The sequence below is a fragment of the Trachemys scripta genome, chromosome 8 (genome assembly GCF_013100865.1).
Source record: "Trachemys scripta elegans isolate TJP31775 chromosome 8, CAS_Tse_1.0, whole genome shotgun sequence".
NCBI classification, from domain to species: Eukaryota; Metazoa; Chordata; order Testudines; family Emydidae; genus Trachemys; species Trachemys scripta.
The window spans coordinates 94,040,897-94,063,167 of record NC_048305.1 but is presented as its reverse complement, the minus strand read 5'-3'; the positions used below and the strand labels follow the sequence as shown (position 1 = coordinate 94,063,167).

Here is a 22,271-nt window from a genome sequence, read left to right as displayed (position 1 = left end):
CAAAATGAATCCAAGCAAGTAGCGCTGTGAAAACAGCTTTTAAACTGGATTTCTAATGAGATTACTCTAATGGACCCTACCTGTTCATTCACCTATTTAATGAGAATTACAGCACAATATACTGACAAAAATATCTGGTTGAGCTAGGCTGTTTGCTTTGGTTCCTGATTGATTATCAGTTCAGTGTTGGTGCTGGGAAATAAAACACAAGGAGAAACAGGATTTTGTTGTTACTAGGCTTTCCTCCCTTAAAGGATGTCAGTGCCTGTTTCAGTTTCGTTGGAAAGAGAGCTCTGAATCAACGTCCTTTGGTTGAGAAATTCTATTGAAGTTAGCTGGAGTATTATCATCTACCATTTGTATGCATTAAGGGCCTGAACCTGTTTGCAGATTTGGGCCCTAAGCCATCTAGAGCCTGATTCAAAGCCCACTGAAATCAATAAGCGTTGGATCAGACCTCAATTCACTGTGATATTTTTAGGGTTAACATGGTGATATTTGAGTTCCTGTGAGTTCAACATTCTAACAGACTTTTGATTTACAAAATCTAGACAAAGTAGTCACCTCTTTTGTATTTTGGTATGAACATTTAAGAAATCATTTATAAATTGTATTTTGTGCTTCATGTGCCAAAGAGGCTGTTTCTATTGCACCTTTTTTAAACACACATCCCAGACATAGCTGCATGTGACGTGCAGCAGCCTTCTGATCTTTTGCACACATTTTATCAGATAGGCACACACGAAGGAAGTGCTTCAGAACCAGGGAGTGGAATGGCTGGATGAAACACATCTCTGCAGTTCTGCACGTAGGAATGAAAGCACGCTTAACAGAAAACACCAAGGAAAGTTCTTGAAGATAATGTTCTGTTTGCTGGTATATTTTGGAAGTAAATTCAAAACAGCCATAAATCAGGAGTATGCACAGGAATTTCCATGTGGCAGATTTTGAATAATAAAACCCTCTCTTCCACACTGATGCTGGAACTGGGGGTGCTGCTGCAACCCCTGTCTTGAAGTAGTAGTAACAGACAGACACCAAATACATGGTTTCCATTGACTCGGGCGGTGCCTGGGGCAGTCCTCACTGAAAATGCCACAGTCAGGGCAGGCTGCAAAAGGGAAAGCAGATACTCCTCAAACTGGTGGTTAACACAGAAGTTAAACTCACCAATCAATTACAAACTGTGCTTCTAATCCCCCACATTGGTTATTAAGAAGCTGAAAAAAGAAATCACACAGCCCCCTTTATTGCATTCCAGTTCTCTGGCTTCCAGTCAGCACATAGGTCCAGTCCAGTAAGAAGTTATTTAATAACTCTGCAAAATGTTCTTCTGACCCCAAAAGGTCAGCCATGTTACCAAGTCAGTATTGGTTTGGATCTTACCCAAAATACCATGCTGCCAGCCAAGTTTTTAGTGTCTAAAACTAAAGGTGTATTATAAAGAAAAAAGAACAAGAAGAGAGTTGTTAAATAGTAAAGCAATCAGATACATACAGAGACTTCAAAGTCCAGATATCAGGTTCTTAGTAGTATTGGTGAGTTTGCTGGCTTGAAAGTCCTTCTGGAACACATCCACAGCTTGGATAGGTCATTCAGTCCTTTGTTCAGTGCTTCAGTTTGTAGAAAAGTTGCTCCAGAAGTAAGAAGCAGGCATGAAGGCACAATGGAGAAGATGCAGCCCCTTTTATATTCTTTTGCCATGTGGCCTGTACTTCCTTTGTCCCAGACACAAGCTTCACAGCACCTGGCATGGAAAAGCCTCAGTTTTGTTCATAGGCATGCCCCTACATGTCTTGCTGACTCAGAAGGTGTATCCCCTGGCTCCTTTCCATGGCTTCATTGTACCACTGATGACCCTTGATGGACCATCGAACAGGCTAGGCAATGCTGATGCCAATCTGTCTGTGGGGTATCACCCAGAAACACAGCACAATTTTGGAAATACAAATATACCCTACATATCTATAACTCATAGTTAGGGTGACCAGATGTCCCAATTTTATAGGGACAGTCCCGATTTTGGGGTCTTTTTCTTATATAGGCTCCTATTACCCCCCCATCCCCTGTCCCTATTTTTCACACTTGCTGTCTGGTCACCCTACTCATAATACAAAGGTTATGCAAACATATAAACAAGATTATCATACTTGGCAAATCATAACATGTTTACTGACCCCTTACACGGCATATCTGGCATGATTCATTGTAATTTTATAATTGTGGTATTAATAAGAATATAAAACGTCTCACAGTTCTACACAGCTTCACATCCATCATCAGCACCTCACTATAAAAATTGTTCCGGCACCCCTGCTCTTGCAAGAAATACTTTCAAAGTTAGGTGCCAAAAGTTGTCACCCAAATAAAACAGCCTCTTTAACATAGACTGAGCGCCATAATTCCACTGAAGTTAATAGGAGTTGAGGGTGCTCAGTATCTGAACAATCAGACCACGGTTTTGTAGACCTCTACTTGGGAAAGTTTCACAGGTTTAACCTACGGCCTGAATTTAAACGGATTTATTTAAACTGATACACACCAATGTGTGGACACTCACTTCATTTTCAGAGTGACTTTTGTTCGGTTTAGCTGAAGTCAATTGGGATCAAGTTTAAGTTAAATTGAAATAAGCCATTCTAAAAGCAAAATAGTAGTGTCCACACAGCAGCTTTAACCAGTTTAAATAAATCAGTTTAAAAAATCATTTAAAATGGTTAAACTGGTGTAACTTTCTTGTGGCGGAAAAAAAGACCTTCATGTGAGGCTATCCAAATTCCTGTTAAGAGACAAAAATACACTCGGCAAAATATTTTGTTGTTGTTTGCATCCTTCTCCCTGCTCTTAAAATGATGTGCTCTCTGCTTCTTGACACAATCAGATGAAAATATTTTTAAACATGTTTTCTTTCTAATACGTATCACTAGCCTGATTTCCAAAGTGCCCATTCATTTTCATAGGAACTGGAGTTGCTCAGCACCTCATGTTACCTTTATTTAGGGGCCTAATTTTAGGCACCAAGGCTTGAACATTTGGACCTCATTTAAGTGCGTTGACATTTAAAAAAATAATTAGCGTAAAAGGATTCATTGCATGCCAAGTTGGGAGGATGCAGAAGAGTGGTTATGGCTTGAAATCAATGTGCTTTCCTAAATGTAGTTAACTTCAGGTGTGCATTCTGTTGGTTGGGGATCGTGTTATTAGAGAAACTCCAAAGTCTCTAGTGTAGCAGAGAGAATCAAACAGTTAGAAGTTGTTTCATTATCTCCCAGAGATCTCCATATCGAGGAAGGGCTCAGTTTTTAACAGGTCACAGCCCTAAAAAGCTGATGTAGTGAGAAACTGGGTATAGATTTTCTACCTCCTTCTCCTCTGATTTAGGGCAGGAAGGTGTAGTATGGAGGAAAATATAATCGACAGAAGCCTTCTCCAATCTCTGGTTCAGGGAGAAGGGAACTGTCAAAGTCCACCAAACTCAGCCATTTTCTTTACTCTGGGAAATATGTATTGATTGGAAATCTAATGCTGAGTTTAATGGCTATCAATTGTTACTGACTGTGCTATTACAGACTAGCTGTGAATTCTTATATCACAGTCATTCTTAATAATCTACCCTCTTACAGTGATAGTTTTGCCCAGTTTTTATGCAATCTTATATGAAGAATACCCTTTGATAAATATTATTTCTAAATATGTTTTCTTTCTACTTCCATCTGCTTGTGTCAGGAAGCAGAGAGCACAGACAATCGGCAGGACTAGGTGAAGGACGCAAACTAGAAAAAACAAGATATTTTGTCTTAGTTTCTCTCCTCCCCTCTCCTCATCAGCAATGTCAGTTAATTCAGGCTCTTGTTGATTAACCTGAAGTGATAGGGACTGAATCTTGATTGGCTCCCGTAAGCACTATTGGAGTATTAATAATAATTAATAAAATGAGTTTTTAATGCTTTTTTATAAGGAGATTTAAGCAGGTAGCTTGTGGTTTTTACTTCATATTTTTATACACCAGTGGAAGCCATGCTTTCTGTTCATGATTCATCAGAGTAAAATGTTGCATGAACAAATTGGCCCATAAGTAAAATTTACAACATGGCAGACTTTTGCAGGAAGCATCTCTTTTGTCCAGTTAGCTAGTCACTAGGTCAACCTCTTGAAAGTATTAAGGCTTCATTTACATAGGAGCTATTAGTAGCTTTTACTTTCTCAAACTAAATATCATGGCTAGATTTTCAAATTGGGTGTCTAAAGTTAGGTTCCTAAAGCCACAGTTAGACACCTAAATTGAAGTGGCATGATTTTCACAGGTCTTGAGCTGTTGGGATTTGTGAGTGCTCAGCGTCTCTTAAAATCAGGCCACTTGGAGATGGATGAATAACATTAGGCACTGACGTTGACAATACTGGGACATATTTAAAAAAAAAAAAATTCAGTAACTTCTGAGATAGTTGAAACTTTTTTGAATCTCCCCTGTTTCTTCTTTGAGTATGTGTCTTGTGGATCCCACTTCAGGTGTGCATGTGCTTCATGTGTCTTTTGAATGATCGTGTCCATTGTGGTCTCATGTCCCCCTTCCTGAGGCCATAAAGTGCAGAGTGGCCGTAACTGTCCCTCAATTCCCTTGGACATTCAGAATTCTAGATAAGGGAGACTCAGAAAAAGCAGGATAGGAGGACAGGTGGTAGGATCCACATGAATTACAACATCTCATAGAATGTCAGTTACTATAAGATAAGTAACCAGTCTTTTCCTCTTTAAGCATTCTGTTATATTCATTTTTTTTGAGTTGTTCTGAAAAATGGAATTTCTGTCCCAGATGAAATTCTGGTATTTTAACATTTGGTCTCATCCCAAAATAGGACAAAAAGTCAAGATATTGAAGATTTTTGCTGAACAAAATTTTGAAAATATTCAGCTCAGAACCTTTTGACATGAAAACTTTGCCATTTTCAATCAAAACCCTGTTTCATTTTGAATTTTCCTGTTAAAAATATCAGAAAATATAGTCAAACATTTTAAAAAAATAAAACATATTTTTCTGGGAAAAAATTTTCAGCCAAACCATTTTGAGCAGCTCTACTTACTTTGCAGTATTTATGTGGCTTGTTTACTTTTTTGAGTTTTAGTTTGTCCAATGAAAGCAGACTGGTTACTTCCACCTTCTGGTTCTCACAGCTTAGCAGGATATTGTGGCAACTGGACTTTCAACACTGCAGAGAACTACAGAAATAAAAATACTTGTCATGGGGTGGGGAAGAACAAATTCACAACAAATTCTGATTTGAATTTTTTAACTCTCGCTTTCCCCCACTTAATTTTGTTGTTGTTTGTGCATCTATACCGCAGGGCCTGTCCTGGGGTAGGAAGCTTGAAATTCCAGTCCAAATTTTACATCTATTTCCCACCTCTAGTTTAAGACATGAGTATATGAGGATAATTGGGAATGATGGCCCCGATCCTGCAACTAGGGTGACCAGATGTCCCATTTTTAAAGGGACAGTCCCGTTTTTGGGGACTTTTTCTTATATAGGTGCCTATTTCCTCCCCCCCCCACCCCGGTCCCGTTTTTTCACGGTTGCTGTCTGGTTACCCTACCTGCAACTGGGTCTGTCTAGGTGAACCCTGGTGCCTGTATGAAGACCTCTTCTAGTGAGACTCTGTGGGCATAAAGATCCAACCACACATATCTGATTAGAGGAATGGGTCTTACATATGTAAAATTAGGGACTTAAATGAGCAGAATGAAGAACTAGTTGGGAGTTTTACAAATACATCCGGGACAAAAGAAATGTCAAAGGTGGTGCAGGGCTTCTGGTAAAGAGGAGATCATGCAAATAACAGAGGAGGACTTGAAGAAGGCTAAAATGCTCAATAGATATATTGCTGTCTTTGTTACAGAAGATGAAGAAAATTGGAGGCTCGGGAAGATGTATGATAGTTGGAATCTAGAAATATCAGGAATCAGAATTAAGAAGGGTCAGGACAAAATACTTAGTTTCTGTCAAAACTGACAGGCCCCACTTGTGAATTTGCTTCACAAGGGCAGCCAGATCACTCCTTTTAAACACAGTAGTTTTAAAGTGTCAAGTTAAGACACAATTGAAACCAGATCCACTCAGGAACCTTTCCAGTTTGCTTCAGACAGGGCTCGGTGAATAGCTTGTTGAAGTTGTCCCATATAGGACTCCTGCTACTGTTCAGAATATTATTAATCTCTTAATATGGCCTAAATTTGTGTTTGTTCTTTGAATTAGTCACCCAGCTCTTTTGAAGGCATGGAAATGTGATGCCCTTTGAAATCTCTGCAGGAACTTCCTGTCCGGTGCTGCGGTTGGTTTCAGAATCACAGGGCAGCTTTTGCTTTTTTTAAAAATCTGTATATTTGTACCAGCCACATGCATTTCCTGGAAAGAATGCTCCCAGGCTCCTGATATGTGGTTCCTCCTGTAGATTGACCCTGTTCTTTCCTAACACATGACCTGAGCAAAATCTGTTTTCAAAGGCATTTATTTTCTTTTAAAACGTGCATCCTTCAATGACAGTAGCTGCTTTTTAGCGCCATCTGCTGGAATTGTTTCTAATCTCACTAGATACTCATATCTTCACTGCTGTCTGAAACCAGGTCTAACAGTATACCAGATTAAAGGGAGTAGCATGGTGGGTGTTCCCAGTTTGGAGAAATTTCTGGTAGGAGCAGTTACTGTGTTGGGTCACTTAGCTATGCTAAGTATTGTCTGATGAATACAAGGCTCAAAATACAATTTTTACAGGAAGTTTAAGAAATTTTCTCACTCCACTTTAATTTTCTCCATGAAATTAATTTCCAGGTTCTTCATGTATGTATGGACTACATCAATACAGGAACTTGCAATATCCCAACCTACTAGGCTTTGCCTCAAGACCCCAGAGAAGGTTGTAACATCCCCCTTTCTGAATTAGGTTTTTCCCTTCTTTCCTAACTAGCCACTGTTGGTGTGTCACAGCTAAGGCAGAAAAAAATATGAACATCTAATGTGACCTTCTGAACTGAGAATGTAGTGTATTTCAGTGAAGAAACAATAAACAATGATATGCAAAATCACAAGAGAGGATCTGCTGTGCAAAACCACTTTAAAACTGCTCATGTCTTCGTAGGCGTTTAACCATAATTACACGATTACGCGCTGCTAATTTTCTTTGTCATAAGCACAAGTTTTGTACATGGGAGTATTGTATAATGTTCGTTTCAGCAACAGGACCTGGAAAGAGGCATGAGTAGAGCTGGAATATCTTCGGTGGGTTGTTGAGCACAAGGTCATGTGTTGCAAAGGGCTGCTCTGCAAACCTGCGACCATCATCATGTGTTCGACTCAATCATTAAGTGTCCATCCAACTACAGGAGATGGAATTTGTGGTCAAATATCTTTTGCTACCCCATATTGTAGGGATCTGTGGGACTAGAACATGGGCTTGTAGTACCTGGGACAGCTGATGGTTCCACATCGCCACTAGGAAGTCATGCAGAGCTAAATCCAAAGATCACTGGGAGATTGGCACCATAGGAAGTACCACCCAAAAGATCCAGAGTGCCAGCACCCAGCAGCCTTGTAATTAGACCCTCGTCAATATTTAACCCTGGAGGGTGGATGTCAGGAGGTGTTGTGTGTCCAAGGCCAGCAGTACTAGTGGCAAGAGTCCAGGGTTCCCTTTCCTAGCAGTTACAGGCTGAGGTGGGGGGCAGGGGAACAGGAACCCAGGCCAACCCTGCTCTACAGGGGTTCCAACCCACGACCTTTCAAAGCAATGGTCCATACACGTGACTTAGGGACTGGCACCCTTACTCCAGTTCCCTGGGTCACTTCCTATCCCTCAGCTTCTGTTCCTCCATCAGCACCATGTGTCTGCCTTGGGATCCTGCTTGACATCCTCGCAGGTCCATCTCTGGAGCACCATCCACTTCTGGCAGCCACTCATCCCCTTGGCTCCCTGCAGTTGAAGGGTCTGCAGCAGCTTGGCTGTAAGACCAGGTCCTGGCTGCTTGGAGCCCTGACAGCTTCTCTGCAGGATGCTCCTGCACCCAGCTGCTCTCCAGCTCAATCCACGGAGATTCAGCTGAGCTGTTCCTTTTTGAATGCTCCCTTCACTGGAAGTATGCCCAGCAGAGGTGAGGGGGCCTGGGTTCCTGTGTCCATGGCAGCTCCTTAACCCTCATGTCATCAGTGCAGGGTTGATACACCCCGTCAGAGTGGACCAGGAAGTTCGGGCAATCACACAGACATCTGGCCTGTGGCGATTCTAGCATTGGCCTCGCCTTGCCTGCTGATGGCCAGTCTCTGACCCCAACCTGACTCTTGCCTATCAATCCTGGCTCTAGTGATTGCTCTGATCCCGGCTTGCTGATTACGGCCTTGTGGCTGTCCTTAACTTTGGAACCCCAACCCAGCTGTGACTGCTAAACCAGACTGCCTATTCCCTGGTCCCTTAGACAATTGCCTACATTTGGAAAGCCTTTTCCTATGCAGGGTCATTAGTGTCCTTCTCCCCTCCCTGTAATGTTTCTGTGATAGACTTTGCGGTAGATTCTACATTGTAATATGTTGGTGTGTATGTTTAAAAAAATCTCCTTGTTACACTGGATTTTTGTTTACTCCTTATGTTTGTAACCATTTTATTTGTGATTAACAACTTTGGACACACTGCTGCAACTGTTCTAGTTTTTTCAGGTGTGTGGAAATCTATCATATTATCTAGCTTTTTTGGGGGGGAAATTGTAGCCGAGGCACTGAACTAGAACTTACGGATTTGGGTTGTCCTCCAAGCTTTGCCACAAACTTCCTGTGTAAGCTAGGACAAGCTCACTAATCCCTCTGTGCCTTCTCTGCCCAGCAGAAAGAGAGATAATAAGGATTCCCTACCTTGCAGAGCTGTTGGGAGGATAAATTCATGAATGCATGTGAAGTGCTCAGATACTACAGTGATGAGCATCATAGAAAACCCTATTGGTTTTTCTCAAAGGTAATTATAAAAGATTCTTCCCCTTTGCCCACAGGGTAGGATAGAGCCTACCCTTGCCCATAGGGCATAATAGATCACAGAGTTGGAGATGGCTTGTTTTTATTTTCATGATTGCTTTCCCTACCAAATGGAGAAGGTGACTTGAGGCCATTGTACCTCAGTGGTTGGTAGATGTATGCTACCTAGTGAGTTATGGTGACTTAATGGTGCTGTGATTTGAGATCAGCATTTTCCAAACCTACTCACACATAAAGAGCAGAGATTCAAGGATGGAGGAATCTGTTAGTTACTATTGCTGCTGTCCGAGAATAAAAATGACAGGCAGAATTTCCTTTACAAAGCAGAATAAAATAGATATTGACTGGTTTTCCTTTTTATAGTGGCAAGCAGTTATCCTTTGGGCTGAAAATTATTCAGTGAATAAGCATGATCAAAGACCTGTTGTGGCTCACTTTTTCTATCCATATGGGAAATAGCGGTGTGTGTGTGTTAAACTATAGACTCAAATGCTAATCAATATTTCTGTAACACAAACGTTGTTCTGATTAGAATGCTCACTGCCTGGGCACTTCTGTGTAGCCTGCTCTCTTTGAAACCCTGCCTTTTTTCTGACTTCACTTCCTGAATCTGCTGACAACGCTCTCTGCCAAGCAAAATACATGTCCACAATGCTGTTGTTTGAAAAATATTCCCTTGCGAGTACAGCTGGGGCAACAAAAAGTTTCTCTCTAAACCTCAGAGAACTGACTATCTCTTATATGAGCAAGAAATAGTATGCATTAGACAATATGTAATCTCAACATTTAAGCAAATATTGAATTGCTGCATTTTTCCTTCAAGTCTTCCCTTATACTTGTGCCTAGGGATCACTGAGAGACCTAAAAAGCGTTATTAGATTAAAATTCAGCAGAAGTGAATCAATGTAGTGACAGACTGGCAGTATTAGAGACTCTTCTCAAAACGGACACTCCCTCTGCATACCCTGTAAGCTTGCCCTACCTGTAGTGGCCTGGTGTCTCAAAACTGACCTCAAGACACCAGCGGGAAACTTTAATACACTGTCCATCCCCATTTTCTTCCCTTGGTCCCCTGTGAGACTGCCTACTAGGACGGCAGGTAGGCCCAGGATTTGTGGAAATCAGTGGATATCAATGGAAACTAGGAGTCTAAATACCTTTGAGGATCTTGGCCTCTTGTGCCAATTGTGATAATGGATTTTGTGATGTGCACACCTGTGTGTTGCAAACTGGACTGAGACAAGCAACTCATTTCACAGGAGCTAGTGAACAACTATCCAACCCTGGATATATTCCTGGTTTTGCTACTACTAATCAAGCTTTTTCCTGTTATCAAATATAATTTATGAGAGAGAACACACCATAACTGTAATGTTAAGTGTGTGTATTATGATGAATGGGTGGGGCAGTATGTCATGCAGCTGTGTCTAATTAAAATAGAATTTTGGAAATATTTGTTCAGGGGGGGAAAAACCCTTACATGGTTAAGTAAAAGCCTCGTTAGTAGGATCTCTTCCATAGCACAACACTGTCAAGAGTTAAACCTATACCTTTGCAGGTAATTAATCTTCTTACCCTGCTTATTTTGCTAGTTGGCACTTGTTAAGTCCCTGCAAAGTCACACCCAGCAATGCTGTGTATTATCCTTCTTTCTATTCCTACATATGGTCAAAATCAACTTACCTTCCGGGATGCTGACATCAGCAAAATGTACTCTTGGCAAACTACAGTATCCTCCCAGTAACCCTTTGTTTGGTAAGTGTTTGTTACAATTTTATGCCTCTGGTAGCTTGAGTTTCTATTTGCTACTAATAACTCCAGCTACCAACACATGTATAATGAGGGAAACATTTACTATAGTAGTATAATTTATAACAATCCATCATGCATATGATTTGATACCCAGAGATCTAAAACATGGGCAAAGGATCCCCTTTCAAAGGAAATATATATAGGTTTCCCTGTATAGCATACATATCTTGAGCTCAAGGAGTAGCAAAAAGTTTGTGTGTGTGTGTGTCCGTTTCACTACCACTTAATACCAATATGTATTATGTAGTTTTATTCTGAGATGATGTTAAGCAAGACTGTCACCTTATTTCGTGTTGTACTCACTTATTTGTATTTTAACTCATTAAAGACAAAACTTTCAGGCAGACTTCTATTAAAATATTAATCATTTATCAGAACTATAATGTCTGTAATTAGTGAATTAAAATTTCTGCCTATCTTTTCATAGCATCTGTTATCTCTTAGATATACGGTTTTAAAATCACTCTAAATACATTTATATTAACCAGACCATTTAATTGGATACAGAGCTAGTAAGCTGAAAATCCTGAAATCCATAATTATATTATTTACCACAAAGCGACTATATTATTTACCACAAAGACTTAAGCAGTAGCTGAGAAAAGTCACTTATGTTCTCATTCTATTATCAAAAGTATTTTCATACTTTCATTTTTTAAATGTAAATTGAAAATGACAGGTAAATTGTCAATTTCTTTTTTTGTCCTTTCTGAATGTTTTGCTTTTTATTTACATCCTAATTTTCAATTTATAGCTACCTCTGTTCCCCCATTATATTAAATTTCCCTAACTTTCATATTGGTCAATACATTTTAGTCAGCAAAAGTGTCTAAAAGGGAAAGGAATTCAAGATATGAAAAGGTTATAGAATGATTTTATTGTGACAACATAAATATTAACGAACAAAGACCACCTCTTATCTAGGAATAATTAGACAGTAATGAAGGCACCCATATGAAGGATACATTTTTTGTGAAGTCGCCTACCTTAAAGATATTGTTGGGGATATTATTTTAATAAGTATTTACTATTAAATAGACAGTTACAGTTCAAACTATTCTAGCACAGGGGAATTTGATACAATGGCAAATTCCTCCAAACTGCTTAATTTTTAAAAGTTATTGTCTACATTGCGCTATTGGATTATGGTAGGCAATCCAATCCAAATTAAATCCATAACACTTAAAATGCATAAACTACTTCTGTTTATGTTACAGGGTGTGGTTTTATCTTTCCACTTCTGACACATTCTCCAGGACATCTTCTTGGTACAGTGTCAGTTTGTGATAGAGTCCTGATTAGATCCTGGCGAAAGTGGGGGAGGAAATGCATTTTTAATACTTTTATATATAATAGAAGCTTTCTGGACTTTTTTCAAAAACAAACATAAAAAAATTATATACTTTATTACAAATGGTAAATTCAGAGTGCTCAAAAAACCCTCATTTACAAACATTACTGGACAGAACACAAACATAAAAATAATTTACAAAGTCATGAAGTAGTTTATTGACATTAATCAGCTTTCATAAAATAAAAAAAAGTACATACACAATTTACTTGAAGGCAGGCAGTATAGTTCAGTTTTTATCAGCCTCCCACAAACCTCCCTCCCAGTTGTGTTTTCTTTAAGAGTATTACAGAAAGCAACCTACAGTCTCTATTGCAGTTTAACCTTTAATACTGAATGATCATCGAATGTTAGGTCCATGCAGGTCTTGGTCAATATTAAACAAAGATCTGATGTATCATCTGAGCAGGAACAGCACTTCTCAGAGTGGTGCTGCTTTGCCAATAGCTCAATTGAATGCTCGCCAGTCTTTCCACACATGTGCTTTGTGGGGTGCAAGCAGGACTCAATGCCTCTCAGCCTTTACCATTAGCTTTATGTATCTGCCACTTGTTATGGGTTTGTTTTTTTCTGTTGCTCTACCGCAACATCATAGTTCTTTTTTTCCAAGTCAGTCTCTTCAAAATGTTTGCAACTGTTGTGTTAGCATTAGCTGGCATCCACTGTTGACATGGTTCATGACCTTCTGCTTAAGCTGTGCAACCTGTTCTCTGAGCATGTTGGCAGTGGATGCCAGTTCTGAGTTCTGGGCTTTTAAAGTTTTCACTTTTTCTTCCAATCTGGCAATCCTTTCCAACTTCCTTTTCCGGCATTTGGAGGCTGCAATTCTGTTTCTCATGCGCTTCCTCTCAGCCTTGATCCTCTCCTGTGACTCCATATCAATGGGGGACAGTGGAGGAGTCTCCCCTGGCATTTCAGGTACAGTCTGGGGCTCCTCTTTCAAAGCTTGCAGCCTGGGATGCTGTACTGGCATCGCAGGATTAATATGATGCTGAGGTGGATAGCCCATGTTGTTTGCATTGTAGTTAGGTGCTGTGCTGAGTGCACTTGGGTTAAAGTTGCTGAGATTGGCATACACTGGAGGCTCGCTGTGCAAAGTGGTGTTGAAACCATTGTTGCTAGCCATAGAAGAAACAGGTGTCATACCACTGTTAACGGGCTGGGCAGCGGATGTAACACTGGGCATCGTATTCTGGTTGTGTAGCTCTGCCAGTGCCCTCACAAAACCTTCAGCAAACCCTTCTTGCTCATCAGTAACATTTTTGGGACAGAGAAACTGTGTTGGGGTGGGAGTGGTGGTGATCAAGCCATTGCTGGACTGGATGATGAGCCTTTCCAGTTCAGGAGATGCCAGCTTGAGGAGACCAACATCTGGGGAGGTAAGAATATCAGCATTCTTGTTCCTCAGGTGGGGCTTGAGGTTGCTTGAAGGATCAGCCAGATTTAGAGTCATATTCTGCTTCAGGACTTTAGGATTATTATATCCATAACCACCACTTTCTGGCTGTACAAAGGTAGCATTTAGGGCATCATCATAGAATGTAGGTTCCATCTTTGCAGTCATAGAACACAGTCCACAAAACTGGCTTTAAAGCAATAACAATTAAGCAGCGCCCAACGCGTTTGTTTTTTTTAAGTCCCGCTCAAAGAAAGTTCACCTTCACTTTAAACTACTACCAGGGTAACTCTTTCAACAATGAAAAAGCCTTTTAAAACAATCAGTAAGGATGAACTAAAGTCTTACTTTTTTTTGGGCCACCGTACAAGTGGCTTGAGTGTCTTTCCCCCGTTTCTTCAGCGCATCAGGGCTGAACTTTTTCAAACCACAGAAAGAGTCAGTCTGATTATTGGGTCGCAGAAGTCCTGGGGTCGGGTTCGGGGATCTCGCTCCCGCCTGAGAGTCGGGAACGGAGGAGAAAGCCAGTCTCTTGCTTTACAGTTTCACTCCGGAGTAAGTGTCCGATGGGCAGGTTCGCCTCCTTCTCGCTCGCTGGGAGGGTCAGAAATCCGGTCACTTTTCTGTCCCCTTCTCCTGCTGCGGGGCTGCAGCGCCCGGCCACTTGTCTGAGCGCTTCCCCCTCGCCTCCTCCTCCGGCTGGCAGCGCCGGACGCCGCGGCGCAGAAGTTGTCCCAAGTACTTTCCCCTCCGCTCTCTGTCCGCGGCAGGCGCCGTCGGGGCTCCCGGGTGCGGAGAAGTGCCGGAGTCCGAGCTGGCCTGGTCGCTGCAGCAATGCGAGGCGCCTGGCCGCTCTCTGTGCCTTGCCCGCCTCTCGGGAAGCTGCTGCCGGAGCGGGCCCGCCGCCGCCGCTGCTGCCTGGAGCCTGCCGCACACTCTGAGCCCTTTCCCGGCGTGCAGCCCAACACTTATCAGCGAGCAGTAACCCACCCAAAATAGCCCATGATGTCACCCCGCGGCCTTCCCATTGGCTGCGGCAGCCTCTCCGGGGGGTGGCGGGCCGCTGGCCCGGCCTGTTGCAAAGGAGCCGGTCTCCATGGTCACCCCACCCCTAGAAGCTTCTCAGCATCTCGCAGGGCACTGTGGGATGAGGTAATGCTTGTTCTCAGCGCAGGGCATTGTGGGCTGACGTATTGTTTTCGAATATCTGGTTACCCGCTGAAGCGCTCTGGTGGGGTTGGAGGAGCTGGGCTGGAAGGGGGAGCCTCCTTAATAGGCAGGCACCAAGTGGTGGACGGAAGGGGGGGGGCGGCAGGCCCACAGAGGGAGACGCTGCCTTGGACATTGGGTGGTTGATGGGGTTTTAGTCAGTCCTGCGGCTTGAGCCTTCACGGTTAAATCTGTTAGCGGGGGCTTTGGTTAATCCGGGGCCGCTTGCTCGGACTCTCTTTAGGCCGCTTTCTGAGCTCCCCCCTTCTGGGATGGTACGGTCCTTAAGGTGGCACTATCGTCAGTGCGTGCAGCAGACGGAAGGCAGACGACAGCTATGGGGAAGGGCGGGGGAGGAACCTGAGCCGCACGTGATTCCTCCCCCGCCGGGCGGGCGGGCGGGCTACTGGGGGGAGCCGGGGAGCGCGGCGCTTGCGCACGTGCTGCGTGACCCCTGCGCGCTCAGGGGCTGGGCGCAGCGCTCCGTGCCCGGGGTGGCGGGGAAGCTGCCGCTGTCCCGGGCGCTCTCGGGGACGGGACGCGACCCCCGGCTTGCGGGCTTAGCGGGAAGGCAGCAGCCGAAGCTCCCGCCAGCGCGTGGGTTTCCCCGCGGGCCCGGTTCGGGGCGATGCTCGCCGGTCTCACGCCTCTGACTTTCTCCCGCGTTCAAATCCTGGCCGCTCCCGCCTGGGACCTGCGGAGACTGGCCGGGGCTGAATGCACGTGATTCCCTCTCCCTGTGCAAGCGAGAGACGTGCCTGGCTGGCAGGCGGGAGCCCCCGGTGCGTGGGGGGGACGTGCCAGTGCCTCTCCCCACCTTCCTGCCCCCGCTGTCCGCTGGGCCCTGCCCTCTGCAAGGTGCGCCCTTGTCTGGCCTCCCTGGTCACCGGCTTTCCGAGAAACAGGAGAAAGCGTCGCGTTCACACTGAGCCTTCCCCGCCCCAAACATCTGCCGCTCTATGCAGGTGCTGACATTGCCATTAACACATGGCTATATCCGCTCTGCCAATCTCACCAGTTTGTGGGGAGGGTTCATTTGTTAATATGTATAAAGCTCTTCGGAAATAAAAGTGCGAAGTATTATAGAGGCATCACTTCATCACTGGCATGCCACCACCTCCGAGGTGGAACGGAACAGCTGCTTAACAACACACAGCGCCCTAGTCTAGGACAGGAAGTGAAGAAGACTAGTATATCATATTGTGCGTAACAGATCCATATTGCTTAGGCGCCTAACGAGTAAAACAGTTATAAAAGTTACCTAGCCAAATTATCTGTTGGTGTAAATTGCAATAGCTCTATGGAATTTTGCTAATTTACTCCACAAGAGAATTTGGACTACCAGGTTGAATCAGCTCTTATTATATGTAAAACTAAAAGTTATTCATGGATTTGAACAAGTACTAAGTGAAGCATTCCAGTAATATTTTTTGTTCTAGACATAAAAACTCTTTCCATTTCCAAATGGGATTTAAAAGAAAAAATACAAATCTGAAGCAGTCTTTGTAGCATCTGGAGTAATAGTTTATAGTGTGAAATTCTAAATCACTCCTGAACATATTGCCTACTATGTGAAGATTCTCTACGTATTGCCACAGTACATGTAACCAAGATATGCCTATGTTCCAGAAAATTTAAATTCTGTGTAGCACATAACTAGAACTCCAACTATTAATTAGTTTACAAAATCAGTAATATCATTGCATATAAATTAGTCTCTAAATCCATGATCAGCCTTTTCAATGCTAGATACATTCATTTTTAACTTATTTTTTAGCCTTTCCCTGCCTCATCAAAACTATACACAAGATGTTACAAATAAAATTGTATTCTATAAAGATACATTGCAGTTTCTCATTTGTCTGTTCAACAATGGGAAATTTTAATTTTACTTATTTTAATTTTACTTACTACCATCTCTTGTGCCATCTTTATATTCTGTAGTGTCAATGTGCAATTATCAAGTTCTTTAAAGGTTTCTCTACTGTGGGAAATTATTCTGGAAAAAGGGAGAGTGAATTTAAAGTGCTGTAGCTGTTCTGAAGTCATACCCCTTGTGGACACTCTTATTCCAGAATAAGAACGCCTTTTCTGGGTTAGCTTAATCCATTATTAAACTAAACCAGAGAGAGGCCCAGATCCGTAAAGATTTTTAGTTGCCTAATTCCCATTGAAATTAATGGGAGTTAGGCATCTAAATACTTCTAAGCATTTGGACTAAAGGCACTTCTACTCTGGAATAAGAGTGTCTACATGGGGAGCTATTGCACAATAGCTATTCCAGTCAATTTCCTCATGTAGATAAGCTCTAAATATTAATACAGTAGTGTTAAATACAATTGCAACAATCTTTAATTTGTCCAGGAGCACTATTTTTATCTACCTAACTCTATCTTTGCTGCTAACATTACAAAGCCAAGTTAAGATGTAATGCAAGAATATGATTAGTGTACCATTCAGGACTCTGTTTAGACAACTTTATCTGTACGAACTGAAAAACAGGTTACTGCTCCATTGGGGTCTGATCCATCTGCCCTGTTATCAATATGTGTTTTCCATTGACTTCAGTGAGTGTTAGTATGGATTGCTAGTATACTGTTGTGTAGGGTTTTTTTCTTATTGTTTTTTCATCCACTTCACAGCCAGGCAGGCTTTGACTTCCTTCCGTTCACAAAGGTGGAGTTTCAGAACCAGACAGGGTCAAAGTAGGTCATTCCAGTTTTGCTGGGAACAAGTTGCTACCATGGCCTATTGCGAGGGCGGACACCCATCAAACACTAATTATGTTAACTCATTTAGAGGCTATTTGGTCAGTTGAGCAACACACAGTTAAGCTGGTCATAAAATGCTGAGTATACTTGGACAGCTTTGAAACCAAGGAAAAAAATTGACATTATTTGTTTCTTTTTCCGTTTGTTTCTTCCTGCTTATTGCCTGTATATCATTCATCTGAAATGAGTGGTGGCTATCTGCTCAGTGGAAGATTGGGAATCTTGGCTCAGGACCCAGCTGACCAACTGAGATTCATTCAGTTCCATGGAACTCAGAGTCTGTCTGTGCTGCAGCTCCCTGCCCTGGTAAACAGATACATAACTAGCTCTGCTCAAGCTAGTGTACTAAAAATAGCAGTGTGAATGGTGTGGCACAGATGGTAGCACAGATTAGCCACCCAAATAAAAGTCCACCCATTCTTGTGGGTCCATACTTGAGTGGCTAGCCCAACCCTCTGCCTGCGCCACAACATTCACACTTATTTTTAGGGCACTAGATTGAGCAGAGCTTGCACATGGCTGTTTACCTGGGCTGGGAGGCAATCTCCCTGTTGCAGGGTAGACATACCCTCAGAAAATCTGAATCAGAATTAGGCCCCATTGGTGCAGAGATTTTGAGTCTTCATGGCCAGCAGCCACAGAGCTGGGAATTTTGGGTGAATAGATCCCTGAATCAGCTTATTACTTTAGGCCTCCTCCTCCCTTCAGTAAATAGTGCAGTGAGATGAAAAAACACTTACTGAGCCATTTGTAGATGAAATCCATTTATATGGGTGAGTAAACTTACTTGTGGGTAGGAACTGGAAATTAACTATATATTCCCATTGATGTGACAGGCAGATGCTTTGACCAATGGTAATACAGATTTTGATATATAGAGATTTCTAATCAATCAATACAAGGCTGCATGAAGCAATCAGATGATCTGAATAATTAAATGGCCTTTTCAGGGACAAATTAACATTTTTCAGACACACAATATACATTTTTCAGACACAGAATGGGTCAGTGATTGTGTTTTCACTTTTACAGTGAGCTTTTTTTTTTTTGGCAACACTCGCAGAAGGAGTCAGGCACTTTGAAAACTTAAATATAAAGCATAGGTTTAAACATTTAGAATTCAGCTGAAATACTGTGTGATTTCATCAATAATTGCCAGCCCCCTCTTTAGCTTTTGGGTTTATTTTGTTGACCATTTGAAAAGGCAGAAATAGTAGTCTGAACTCCAGTTGCAAGGGAAACAATACTTGTGGAAATAAAATACCTCCTTATAACATGTCTAAAATAAGAAACCTACATTCAAAGTGTCTCTTATTTTTCACCCACCTCTTTCCACATTACTATAGGAGCTTTGAGAATACTTTTTTTTCTTCTTGCCTCATTTCTTTAACCTTGAGGCTTTGTTCACCATTACCATCCTTCAGGAAGAGTAAGACTGGGAAACACTGGAGCTTCTCAAGCCGTACCTCAGAGTGAGAGACTGGGGCTGATGGCTGAAGTCAGTTTTCCTATAAAGCAGGACAGAATGCTATTCCTGGTCTTTGCATTTGAAATGGGCCTATAAAACTGTGGTTTATCAGAATTACAAACACTTGTAGATTAGAGAGACAGGAGTGAGGTAATATCTTTTATTGGACCAACTTCTGTTGGCGAGAGAGACAATCTCTCTTGGTGAGACAGAAGAAGAGCTCAGTGTAAGCTCAAAAGCTTGTCTCTCTCACCAACAATTGGTTCAATAAAATATATTACTTCACCCACCTTGTCTCTCTAATATCCTGGGACCAACACATTTACAACACTGCAAACACTTGTAAATGGTTATCATGTTTTTCTCCTCCATCCCCTATTAGTCACCACTTAGCCAAGCTATACATATTTATCCCTTTTAATTTGCTTCTTATCAATCCCTTTAGTCTGTCTCTCCACCCCATCATTTGAATGAATCACTGAATTTCCTCCAAATTATGTATTGATGGAATGGAGGGAAATGATGGGCGAGAGAGACAAGGCTGTGAATGGCAAAGTTGGGAGACTTTGCAAGACTTGTTAAGTTACCCCTTGGCCAGGACAGCAACACTGGGCACCAATTATGGTAAGGCAAGTGACATATAGAGAGTGTACTGAGGGGAGGTGCAGAAGTTCAGGAAAAACCATTGAAAACAATGTTTATTTGCTCATTTGCACTTCAGGTTTTTTTTCAAGTATTTTGTACAAGTTTTTGGAACCTGTAGTATTTATATTTAACAATTAGGAGAAGAGGATTGCCATGGTCATCTCTAGAGTTGATCAAATAATAGTATTCACAAACAGCTGATGATTTTCCCCCATCAGCTATTACGTAACATTATTCACTAATATTTCCCCCCTTCCAATCTAGCTCTATAAATGATTGAATAATCACCAAATATATATTAGGGAATATTTTGTCAATCAATTTATTATTATGTATTATTCAACCAGCTGTAGTTATTGCACAATATCCCTTCCTTGATATACTGGCTTGATGAAAGTTAACTGCTATTGTGAATTATTAGAGATGGGTATGAGCCAAAATCCTGGCTCTCAACTCCCCCAAACATGTAGGGTATTCCAGATCTGAATATCAAGGCTTTAATCTCTCTCTTGTTTCTTATTTCTGTAGCACCAGAGGTGTGCACAGTAGTTTATGAAACACACAGCTGGACGAAGTCGCTGGCCTGAAGAGCTTACAGTGGGGGAAAGATACACTACAGAAAGTAAAGCTGGCAGAATAGCAGTTGATCAGCAATGGGAAGAAGCGGGTTTAAAGGTGAGATATAAAGGAAGAGTGGGAGGATATGTGACATATGGGAAACAGAAGGCTGTTTCCAGCCTGGCGGGCAGGCAGCATGAAAAAAAAAATCTATTATTTATAACATACAAATAGAAATATACAAATACAGTTGGGATGGGGGGCAGATGAATACACAGCCTTGAAAGATATTTAACTGGCTTGAGAAAAAAGAGCAACTCTGGAAACTTCATTCAGGCTTGACTGAATTCCATTTCCATTGTGGAGCACCAAGCTTCAGAAGTGCCATTGTGTTTCAAGGTCTGGCTTGTTAACATTTCCAAAAAGTGTGTTTCAATGGCACATTTTCTCCATAAGTAATGACAACAAACACTATTGATTTGATTTATCTGATATGACTGAAAACTTCTGATTAACGAGGGTTAACAATTCAGAGCCCTTGATAAGATAGCCTTCCTTTTCAAAGCCATTTGATTATGACCCCAGAAAGACTCTGGAATGCTTGTATTTTTAATTAATAAACAACCTGGCTTCCTATCAAAGCTGAAGCCTCACACTATATCAGCAGCTGTTGGAGCAGCAGGGCTCCTGGCACAGAGGAAAGACAGCACAGGAAAGGAAGTGACTCTGTGTGAGACCAGAAAGGCACAAGTGTAAAGGACTGTATAGGGAATTTGTAATGAGTTTTGGAGCCTTTCGTCATAGGTTATGGGTTCAAATCAGGACACAGGTTGTTACTGAAAATCATTATTCATTACCATCTGACAGTTGTAAAGTGTCCTGTATGAAATGGTTTGGTGGTATCAATCTAGCTTTTAAAGAATTGGTGTCCACACCACAGAACTCTTACTCACAGCTGGCACTGTTGTTGGCCATCAGTAGTAAGTAAGCCTTTTAGAATGGCCCTGGAGATGGAGCAAATTCGCAGAGCTCTGTAGGAAGCCTTACATGGTGGCTGCCCATGCAGTACATATGAGAAATTTCAGTCTTCGTAGCAAAGTAATTTTTTTCTGAGGTCAGTTTGCAGGAGATATAGGAGTTACTGAATGGCTAAGAAAGAGGAGGGCATGGAGTGGCTAGGATGATATTACAGAGAAGATGCAGGGACAGACAATACCATAGACTGAGAATTGGTATTGGCATCACCGTGGGATCTTATGGATTGTACAGCAGGTACAAAATGGTGGGCAGGGAGAAATGGGCAGTGCACTTGGATGCTAGAGGAAGTGCAGCACAAACAACTAGCAGTTTCTTTGGCCAGTGCACTGGTTAGGTTGAGCGGACACTTTGTTTACCCAGTCCTTTGGGAATGCACAAAATATATTAAAAAATACATGTTTAGTACATCAGAAACATCAAGATGAGATCAAGTGTACTTTAGGATGAAAGAGAACAAAGCTAACAGTGCACAAGCCGAAGGCTGTGATAGATGCGATTTGAGATTCAGCTGTTCTATATTTTAGGGAGTATAACTGAAAAGAAACATTCTGAACAAGGCTGCACAGTATGCAGAGATCTGGGTACCATCTGCAATGTGCACATATTTGGTGAGACTTCGATTCAGCCAGAAGTTGGCCATAGAGCCAGCTAAGCCATATGAGAGAGCGTAAACATGAATGTGGTAACAGCTAATGATGTGACCTAGCTTTGTTCCCTTTGGCACATGTTGGGCTAATGTTTTTCCCTACTCCAGAACCATTGCAGTATAGGAAAAGGTGCGTAGCTGGCAAGTTAGCAAGCTCAGGCGTAAATGTTCAGGGTGTGGATGTTTACAACTTGTTGCCAGGTGCTTCAAGTAGCCATCTAGGTCAACGATCCAGGGTCATTTAAATGGAAGCACCAAATTCAGCCACAGCCGATGATGATAATAATAATAAAAAATCTTATCTTTTATTTATTTATAGAGCATCTATCACTGTATCAGTTAGGGAGATGTGAAGATGTATATCTATAT

The 22,271-nt window shown here is 42.0% G+C and overlaps 1 protein-coding gene across 1 annotated transcript; it reads right to left on the bottom strand.

The window, feature by feature from the left end:
* Positions 1–12,189: 12,189 nt before the first annotated feature.
* JUN (Jun proto-oncogene, AP-1 transcription factor subunit) lies at positions 12,190–14,504 on the bottom strand. The gene has a single exon (XM_034779766.1). The coding sequence runs from the start codon at positions 13,733–13,735 to the stop codon at positions 12,791–12,793; it is 945 nt and encodes a 314-aa protein (XP_034635657.1). The 5' UTR covers positions 13,736–14,504; the 3' UTR covers positions 12,190–12,790.
* Between the last annotated feature and the right edge of the window lie 7,767 nt (positions 14,505–22,271).